Source organism: Protobothrops mucrosquamatus, unplaced genomic scaffold (assembly GCF_001527695.2).
Source record: "Protobothrops mucrosquamatus isolate PMUCROS unplaced genomic scaffold, P.Mucros_1.0 scaffold_301, whole genome shotgun sequence".
NCBI lineage: Eukaryota > Metazoa > Chordata > Lepidosauria > Squamata > Viperidae > Protobothrops > Protobothrops mucrosquamatus.
This window is the reverse complement of record NW_015386377.1, coordinates 125,384-135,663: the sequence shown is the minus strand read 5'-3', so window position 1 is coordinate 135,663 and position 10,280 is coordinate 125,384. Positions and strand designations below refer to the sequence as shown.

At 46.8% G+C, this 10,280-nt stretch overlaps 1 protein-coding gene across 1 annotated transcript in view; it reads right to left on the bottom strand.

Moving 5' to 3' along the window:
• Positions 1-10,280, bottom strand: part of RNF216 (ring finger protein 216) — a 44,261-nt gene that overhangs the window by 9,776 nt on the left and 24,205 nt on the right. The window contains exon 13 of the mRNA XM_029287328.1: positions 2,352-2,449. Coding sequence (XP_029143161.1) covers positions 2,352-2,449 — 98 coding nt within the window. The remainder of the gene's footprint in view (positions 1-2,351; positions 2,450-10,280) is intronic.

The following is a 10,280-nucleotide window of genomic DNA, read 5'->3' as shown; positions in this document are numbered from 1 at the left end:
AGGGCCTCCTTAGGGTGCCGTCGGCCAGACAATGCCGGCTGGCGACCCCCAGGGGGAGAGCCTTCTCTGTGGCAGCTCCTGCCCTCTGGAATGACCTACCCCCCCGACCTACGTACAGTTGCGGACCTGCGCCTTTTTCGCCGAGCCCTGAAGGCCCATCTATTCCGTGCGGCCGGCCTGGCGTAGTTTGATTATGTTTCAGTGGGGGTTTTGTATGGGGTATTTTAGAGCAGGCCTGTTATTTAATTTGATTTTAGAACAGAAACTTGCGTATATTTATTGTGGTTTTTATTATCGCCTGTTCACCGCCCTGAGTCCCGTAAGGGAGATAGGGCGGTATATAAATTCAATAAATTTAATTCAATTCAATTCAATTCGTCTCGGCAGTAGCCCAACTGCCCTTCCCCAGATCCCATTTAGAATAGAACGGAACTCTTTAATGGGCCAAGCGCGATTGGACGCCCAAGGAATTCGCCTCCGGTGCACAAGCAAGCGCTCGGTGTACCTAAACAAGCAACGCGTTCCTTTTTCGGTCATCGCCTTTTGTGATTCGGGGCAAACAATAAACTCCGCGCGAAGTCCACCCTTCTCCTCGGCGCTATTCCCATCTGGTCTTTCCCAACAGGAAATCCTGAGCAAAGCAGGAAGGTGGTGGACCTGAGCGCTCCAGCTGGCCTTCCTCTTCCTTTGGCTCAAACAGGAAGTCTCATTGTCTAAGTTTCAGCTGGGCGCAGCGGTGGGCCGCGAGACATCGGCTCGGTGAAAAGGACACCCCACCGAGGTCTTCCTTCCTCTCTCTCCTCCAGACAAATAAAGCTAAAAACGCGGGTGTATTATTAGATTCCCTCCCTCTCTCGATAAATATAACCTTTCGGAAGAACAGCAGCACGATGGAAGCTTTTTTTAAAAAAAAAAGTGTCTTTTTTTATATATATAATAATCTAAAGTTGTTTGGCAAGGCAACGGGGAAGAAAGGACGGGCATAAAAACAACGGGCACCTCATCGACACCGTTTTTACTCCCCTGTCCTAGCACCCCTTGTTGAGCCCAGTAATCAGGCAGGGAAAAGTCTTGGCCCGCTTTCTCCCGATAACTCTCAAGAGCATCAAGGCCAAATGAACAGAATGTCGGGTTTGTTCTATTGCACCAGCTTTCCTTCGGCTTCTCTCCTCTGCCTGAGATTTTTGCTCTCCTCTCGGCTGCTTTGGGAATGTGCCCTAGTGCCTTATAGATCAGCTAGTGGAAGGGGGCTTCGAGTATCTCTCTCCCCCCCCCCCCCGCTCTTGGCTCAGAATGGCAGGAAGGTTTCCACGCTTGGAGTTAAGAAGGAGGAGATTTTGACTTCTGCTGCAGCTCTCCTCTGTTCTTCCTTCCTTCCTTCCTTCCCCTCTGTCCTTCCTTTCTTTTCCTCTCCTTCCTTCCTTGCCCTCCCTCTCTCCTTTCTTCCTCCCTTCCTTCCCCTCTTCCTCCTCCCGTCTTCCTTCCTCTCCTCTGCTTCCTTCCTTCCTTCCTTCCTCTCCCTTCCTTTCTTCCTTCCCCTCCGTCTCTTTTTCCTTCCTTCCTTCCTTCCTTCTTCCCCTCCCTTTCCTTCCTCTCCCTCTCTCCTTTCTTCCTCTCCCTCCCCTTCCTTCCTTCTTCCCCCTCCCTTTCCTTCCTTCCCCTCCCTCCCTCTCCTTCCTTCCTTCCTCTCCCTCTCTCCTTCCTTCCTTCCTTCCTTCCTTCCCCTCCCTCTCCTTTTTTTCCTTCCTTTCTTCCTCTCTCCTCTCCATCCTTCCTTCTTTGCTTCCTCTCCCTCCTCCTCCCTCTCGTTCCTCCTTCCCTCCCTGTCTCACTCCCTGCCCCCCCCCCCAGGGGCACTTTGAATGAAGAAGCCAATTCGTTGAGAGAAAAAAGTACCAGTCTCCTTATTCAAATTTCAACAGGTCACGGAGAAGTTAGGAACAGAGCCAAGTCAGTCTAAGGGCACAAAAAAAAAAATATCAGGAAAAGCGCCAAAGTGTGTGCCTTTTAATAGACTGTGTCCCTCAGAGAATAATAATAACAATAATGATAAAATTGGAAGGGACCTTGGAGGTCGTCTAGTCCCACTCCCTGCTCAGGCAGGAAACCCTATACCATTTTGGGCAAATGGCTGTCCAGTCTCTTCTTAAAAACTTCCAGTGTTGGCGCATTCACTGCTTCTGGGGGCAGGTTGTTCCACTGGTTCATTGTGCTACAGGACCAGGCTCCTCGTTCTTTAATGGCCAAGAAGCAAAATGCTAGTACATCAGAGCGACATTTGTGGAAATGTTGACATCTGGATGGGATGAGGTTTGTTTTCTTCTCCCCGTCCCAGCGCTAAGGATACTTACATGGACGTCCTGTATTTGATGTCATCCTTTTCGGCCAGCTGTTCACAGGTGAGGTTCATGTGTTCCTTCCAGAGGCCCTGGCATTTCCTGCAGGTTTCCTGGAAAGGGAGGCAGAGGCATTAAGCAAAGGGGACACCCCCAGAGATCACAAACAATCTCTGCGTTTCAACCTAATAGATTCTGGAAGGCAGATCCCCGACGTGGCTCTCTGAAGACCACCATCTCCAGAACCTCAGCAGAACCACTTCCTGACTTTTGCCAAAAGGGCCAGCATCCAAAGGACGAATTCATTCAGCAGCTAATATTGCCACCTTGTGGCTCAGAGGACGCCAAGGAAGCAGCCCTGGACTTCATCCCACCCAACACCAGGCTGTCTGCACGGAGGGCGATAAAAAGATGAAGCACACTGTCAACAGCTGCAGAGTGGAGGAGAGAAGATTGCCAAGCCAACCTTAATGGCTTTGGGGAAAGTATAAACGTTGACATGAGCTGCGGAGGCTGGATGGTTTCCATCAGCAAACGAACCAGAAGGATTAGCCACACCGCTCCTTGCAAAGCATCAAGGACACTTGAGTGGACCATGAAGCTCTGCGCAACGGGAAGAGCGGAGCGTCTTCATTGGACCTGAAGCTGCAACAGACTCTGTGTTTTTGCGCAATAGCTATAAATATATAACGGCAAGTCCTGGACTTAGGACCACAATGGAGCCCCAGATTTCTGGCTGCTAAGTGAGACATTTGTTAAGTGAGCTTTGCCCCACTTTATGACTTTTCTTGCCACCGTTGTTATCTATCTATCTATCTATCTATCTATCTATCTATCTATCTATCTATCTATCTATCTATCTATCTATCTATCTATCATCTATCTATCTATCTCTATCTCTCTATCTCTCTACCAACCATCTACCTACCTACCTACCTACCTACCTACCTATCTCCATCTAATCTATAGATTATGTCTGTCTATCGTATCTCTCTTTCCATCAATCATTTATTGATTACATCTATATCTATCTACCAACCATCTACCTACCTACCTACCTATCTATCATCTCTCTCTCTCTCTCCATCCATCCATCCATCCATCCATCCATCCATCCATCCATCCATCCATCCATCCATCCGCTTTTCTAATGTAAAGCACTGCTCCAATATCTCAGGGGCTGCCCCAAAGAAGAGGGAGTCAAGCCATTCTCCAAAGCACCTGAAGGCAGGACAAGAAACAACGGATGGAAAATAATTTAGGAGAGAAACAACCTGGAATTAAGCAGAAATGTCTTAATGGTGAGAACAATCAGGCATTGGAACAACTTGCCTCCAGATGTTATGGGTGCTCCATCACTGGAGGCTTTTAAGAAGAGACTGGACAGCTTTCTGTCCGGAATGGTATAGGGTCATCTGCTCAATCAGGGGGTTGGACTAGAAGACCTCCAAGGTCCCTTCCAACTCTGTTTATCCATTTCTTTTCTCTCAAAAGCCCCCCCCCCCAATTGCACTCAGGCAATCCCTTTGTGCATTAAACTGTCCTGAAAGAAAACCTAAATGGCCAGGGCTGGCGCAGATCTTTAAACTATTATTTGTTTTATTTTTCCCATGGACGGGACGAAGTGATACCGCAAAACAAACACACAGGGAGGTTTCAACACCAGGGTAAATTTCCATGTTTATTTGCATGGGTCTCTTTTATGACTCTGCTGCAGAAAAGGGGGTTGTGCAATCAAGATATTTACGGCCTTGCAGGGGTTGTGCAAGGGAAGAAGAAGAAGAAACTGTGTGTTGAAGGGCAAGCCTGTAGTAAAACAATTCTGGGAGCATCTACGCTGGGGGGGCCGTTCGTTCTCCGACACAGTGGTGGATTGGCACCGGCCTTTGGGAGATAGGGTCCCCAATCCCCCTCGTAGGGCATCAGGTTGGAGAAAAGATTCAGATCAACCAGAAGCCCAGGTAAAGGCAGAATGAAAAACAAGAGGGTAACAAGAGGAAAATGGAACAAAAAACAAAAAAACAAAAACCCAAAAAGGGGAAGTGGCAAAGGACGTGCCAAGTCTTGCATCACAATTCCAGTTTGTGAGAATTCAGAAGCATTGCTTGGGAAAGGAGAGAGAGAAATAGGTAGGTTTCAATTTCAAAAGCTCAGATGGCTTAGCCATCTTTTCCCAAGGTTCCCTCCAAATACAGGAAGTCCTTGACTTACGACCACAACAGACCCCCCCCAAATTGATGTTGCTAAGCAAAACACTGGAGCTTTGCCCCATTTTGTCACCTTTCTTGCCGCAGTGGTTAAATGAATCACTGCAGTTGTTAAATTAGTCCAGGGGCCTTCAAACTTGGCCCTTTTATGACTCGTGGACTTCAACTCCCAGAATCCCTCAGCCAGCATGGGGGAACTATGGTCCCTTCATGACTTGTGGACTTCAACTCCCAGAATTCCTCAGCCAGCATGGGGGAACTATGGTTCCTTCATGACTGGTGGACTTCAACTCCCAGAATTCCTCAGCCAGCATGGGGGAACTATGGCTCCCTTGATGACTTGTGGACTTCAACTCCCAGAATTCCTCAGCCAGCGTGCCTCTTTTGTCGTGTTCTCGCGTACGTTGAATAAATAATAAAATGAAAGCAAACTAAGAAAAAAAATGTGGCCCTGAACCACCAAATTGATTGGAGGAGGGGCTGTCTCTGTTTGGTTTGCCATCCTTTTTTTCTTTCTTCTGCTGCTCTTTTCTTGGAATAAATCTGTGCATTTATTATCTTTCATTTCAAACGTTCAGAGCATGTGGATGTAATGCAATATAGTCAGAATACAAGGAAGAATGGAGACAGATAGAAGAGCTCTGCTCACTTCAAGTCGGCAAACCGCAACGGATGTGTAACTTGAGCTAACTCCACGGTGGATTGCATATACAGGCACCAGGCGACACGAAATACTGGGAGTTTTAAAAAAAAGCTGTTCATAAAATGTCCCAGAGTTTGACAGAAGTCAAATCTGCAACTTAAGAAACTGCATGAAACTTCTCGTTTAAATGTCATACAAGAAAAAAAAAAACCCCAAAAAAAAAACCCTAGCCAGTGAAAAACTTTAACAGACTTTTTGCTATAAAATTAAAAATCAGAAGCAATCAAAAGCTCATGGATTCCAATCTGTCTTGTTCATATTCTATTCTATTCTATTCTATTCTGTATTTTATTATTCTATTCTATTCTCTCTTCTCTATTCTATTCTGTATTTTACTATTCTATTCTATTCTATTCTATTCTATTCTATTCTATTCTACTCTATTCTACTCTACTTTGGCCATTTTTAAGATGGCTGTGGAATTCTGGGAACTGAAGTCCACGCATTTTAAAGTTACCAAGGAGTAGATTCATAGGATGATAGGGCAGGAAGGGACCTTGGAGGTCTTCTAGTCCAACCCCCTGCTCAAGGTTGAAAAGCACGGAGTTAAACCTTCTCTAAATCCATGCAATTAACTGTTAATCAGCAGAAACTAATCAGCAGGAGAAGAGGGATAAACACAGACACACAGAGTCTGTAATAATGCTATCTTGAAACCTTGAAAACCGTAAGGAGCAGGAAAAGACATTTTGAACAGGGAAGGCAACCAACTGGCGCTCTTTCTACAGGGCGTGATCGCTCAGTGCCCAAACTGTACGGTCTTCCAGAAAGCAGAAAAAACCCCAAATTTTAGGGTGTCAAGTAGGCGGCCATCTCCCCTGTTTTCTGTTGTATTTTTTCCAGTGGCTTTTAATCCCCTGTTGAAACGCAGGCTTGCACGATGAGTGGGTGGCCGTACAAATTAAAACAATAAATACAGGTAGTCCTCAACTTACGACCACAATGGAGCCCAAAATTTACGCTGCTAAGTGAGACAGTTGTTTAACGTTTTGCCCCATTTTTACCTTTCTTGCCACAGTTCTTTCACTGCAATTGTTAAGTTAGCAACACAGTTGTTCAAAGAATCTCGTTTCCCCATTTGACTCTGCTTGTCAGAAGGTTGCAAAAGGGGATCACGTGATCCCGGGACGCTGCAACCATCATAAATGCGAGTCAGCTGCTAAGCGGCTGAATTTTGATCACGTGACCACGGGGATGCTGCAATGCTGCAATGGTTGTTAAGTGTGAAAAAGTGTGAATAAGTCACCTTTTCCAGTGCTGTTGCAACTTTGAACAGTTACTGTGCATGCAAATGTGTTTGCTAGCACAAAACTCGCGTCTTCCTGGAAGAAAAAGGATTCTAGGGATTTGATTAGAGCTGGTTCCCGCCCTCCAAAAGGGCTGAGAAGGATCAGGCACAGGATTTGGAAGAAAAAGGAACACTTTTCTCTAAAACAAAAACCCCAGTGCATGTGTTCCCTTAGCGGGCAGGCTGGGATTAGGGAATTACAGAACATTTCGCAGCCATGTTCCAAATGCCGGAGAAACTTATTTTGGACGCTGGCTTTTCAGAATTACGAAAACAGCACCTGCCGACGAGGAAGGTCAAAAATTAAAAAAAAAAACCCAAAGAGAATAATTGCCCATTGTGGACGGCTTATTTGAGGAGCGACCTTGAAGGTCTGGCTGAGTCCATTCTGCCCCCTTCTGACCAGCTGTGTCTTCTGAAAACATCCCCAGATGTTGGAAGGGAGTTACCATTTTTTGGTCCTGAAGGAGAAAAGCTACGTTTGTTTCTTAAAGCAGCAGGACGCAGTCTCTGCAAAAGCCGTGCTAATTCCAGTACCGAGGGAAAAAAGACTTGGACAATATTTTTTTTTTTGGCAAAGGTTTCTTCTGTCTCAGATTTGGAAAAATTGTTTGAGCTTGCTAGAGAAAATGAGAAGCAGCAATGAATAACGGAAGAGAATAAGAGTCGGAAGGGACCTTGGAGGTCTTCTAGTCCAACCCCCTCCCTGCTCAAGCTCAGGAGACCCTCTTAACATTTCGGACAAATGGTTGTCCAGTCTCTTCTTGAAAGCCTCCCGTGATGGAGCACCCACAACTTCTGGAGGCAAGTAGTTCCACTGGTTAATTGTTCTCACTGCCAGGAAATTTCTCCTTAGTTCCGGGCTGGTTCTCTCTCCTGGATTAGTTTCCATCCACTATTTCTTGTCTTGCCTTCTGGTGCTTTGCAATACCTGTTTAATTGGTGTGTGATTCAAGGCAATGGCCTGAGTATGAATAAAACACAACTGGGTGAGTTCACACCTCACTCGAAGCCATGTACGATGGTCTGTCAATCATTACGGCTGATTTCACATGAGACCAACGATAATTATTTTTCCTGAAGGTCATATATTATCCCCGAAGTTGCAAGCATATTTTTCTGGGTATTCACTGTGAGACCTCAATGGGGATTGGAAATTACTTTCCTGGTCTTCTTTCCAGAAATGGCCGATGGTTAGTTCCAACACAATACTGAATTATCGGTTGAAATGCTTTGTTAAGTACCTTTTGAAGGGTTCTTTATAATTTCCAACAGTCACTGGGCGACCAGTTATATTAATAAAGGAGAATATTTGTAGCTCCAGGGTTGACACGAGGGGTCCTTGGTGCTCTCTGAACTTGCTTGTTTTCTTGCAGACGTTTCATGACCCAACTAGGGAACATCATCAGTGCTAGAAGGGAAACAAAGAGCAAACCACACCCCCTTCTAGCACTGATGATGTTATCTATTTTGGATAAGGAAACGTCTGCAAGAAAACAAGCTCAGAGAGCACTAAGGATCCCACAGTCGTCGTCTTCTTCTTCTTCTTCTTCTTCTTCTTCTTCTTCTTCTTCTTCTTCTTCTTCTCCTTCTCCTCCTCCTCCTCCTCCTCCTCCTCCTCCTCCTCCTCCTCCTCCTCCTCCTCTTCTTCTTCTTCTTCTTCTTCTTCTTCTTCTTCTTCTTCTTCTTCTTCTTCTTCTTCTTCTTCTTCTTCTTCTTCTTCTTCTTCTTCTTCTTCTTCTCCTCCTCTTCCTCAGAGAGCACCAAGGACCCCTCAGTCCTCCTCCTCCTCCTCTTCTTTTTCTTGTTCTTCATCGTCTTCTTCATCTCCTCCTCCTTCTCTTCCTCCTCCTCCTCCTCCTCCTCTTTACAAACCCCTCCCTTCTAGCACTGATGATGTTACCTAGTTTGGGTCATAAAACGTCTGCAAGAAAACAAGCAAGCTCAGAGAGTACCAAGGACCCCACACAACTGCTTGTACGTTGAGGACTACCTGTACTGCTTTTAAAGAAAGACGAAAGATCCTGATTAATTTAACGGATGTAATTGATAAAGTTAATGCTCCAGGTTGGCTTGAAGAAAAGGGGGGGGGGGAGGGAGGAGCAAATCTTCAAAATCCAGGGTTTTGGAGCCCCCTGCTGGCCGTCCCTGGGAAGGTCTTTACAGCCACTGCAAAAACCTGAAAAATTTGTTCTGGACAAAGCTGGACCAGCCAGATTTAAGAACCCACAACTTTGGGTAACTACACAGTTACTCTTCCTCCTCCTCCTCTCCATAAACTCCACTTCCTTCTAGCACTGATGTGACAATTTAAAAACCGTATGGCCCCCCTGTTTGAATTGCATTCCTAGTATAGGATGAAGTAACCAGGTCATTTGGACTGACCTGGGTGCCACATCCATATTTCTTTAACAACAAATATGGACTAGCACTGATGATGTTACCTAGTTGGGTCATGAAACGTCTGCAAGAAAACAACCAAGCTCAGAGAGCACCAAGGACCCCACAGTCCTCCTCCTCCCGCCCCCGCCCCCCAATCTCCCGCCCTTCTAGCACTGATGATGTTACCTAGGTGGGTCATGAAACGTCTGCAAGAAAACAACCAAGCTCAGAGAACACCGAGGACCCCTCATTTCAACCCTGAGCTACAAAGAGTCTCCTTTTGAGGGTTTTCAATTCAGGGTTTTGCAAAAGGAGCCTACACTAAGAGAACGGGGTGAAGATGGAAGCACCATCAGTGGTCAAGAGGAAAAACCTGGTTCCCTTGCCGTTATTTTTATTCTAGAGAGGCAAAGATCTTGAGCCGGCCTTTGGCCTCTCTGTTAGAAGAAGAAGAAGAAAAAATGACAGCCAGCTCCCAAGACGGCATCGCCTGCCAGCTCGCATGACCACATGACTGGCTGTTTAACCTTGAAGCCTCCACTTTGCTACACGTTCCACTTAAAACTGCTCCTGCATTATTGACGGTTGCGCATCCAGCCTAACCACCACGCTGACCTTTTTAAAACTGCTCGTGGTAGGGGGACAGCAAGCGACCGAAACGTAAGCCAGCCCAAGACAATAACGGAAACAGGCTCGCTCGGCAGAGAAACCCACGTAAGAAACTGTTAAATCAAAGCTCTTGAGTCTATCAAGCAACCACACCAGCATTTAGGACAGTGGTTCTCCACCTTTTTAATGCCGCGATCCCCAACCGGTCGTAAGTCGAGGACTAAACCGCTCGTAAGTCGAGGACTAAACCGGTCCTAAGTCGAGGACTAAACCGGTCGTAAGTCGAGGACTACCCAACTGGTCGTAAGTCGAGGACTTTCCCTGCCCGGGAGCGCCGCGCATGCGTGGTTCCGCCCGCTGCGCCGGCCGAGGCGTAGCTGGCAAGCGGCAGAGACGGAGCAGGCCGACCACCAGCTGGCCCAGCCCAAGGGAGGTAAGGCACCCGCCGGAAAAGGGGAAAAAAAATGGCGGACAGCCTTGCTTGGCGACCCCCGTGAAATGGCCGATCGACCCCAAATGGGGTCGCGACCCACAGGTTGAGAACCGCTGATTTAGGAAGACCCTTCTCAAGATGGTCAACAGCCCTTCTTGAGCTCCTGAAGGAACAATGGCTTCCGCAAAAATTGCTTCCGTGAGAAGGATCTTATTTGCAGCCGTTTGCTCCGAATGCGTGATCTTGGCTTATAGGAAGCGGGGAAGCATATGTTGAAGCATGGACAAGCCACGAAGAGGCCCCCCCCATCTCAGACCACTCG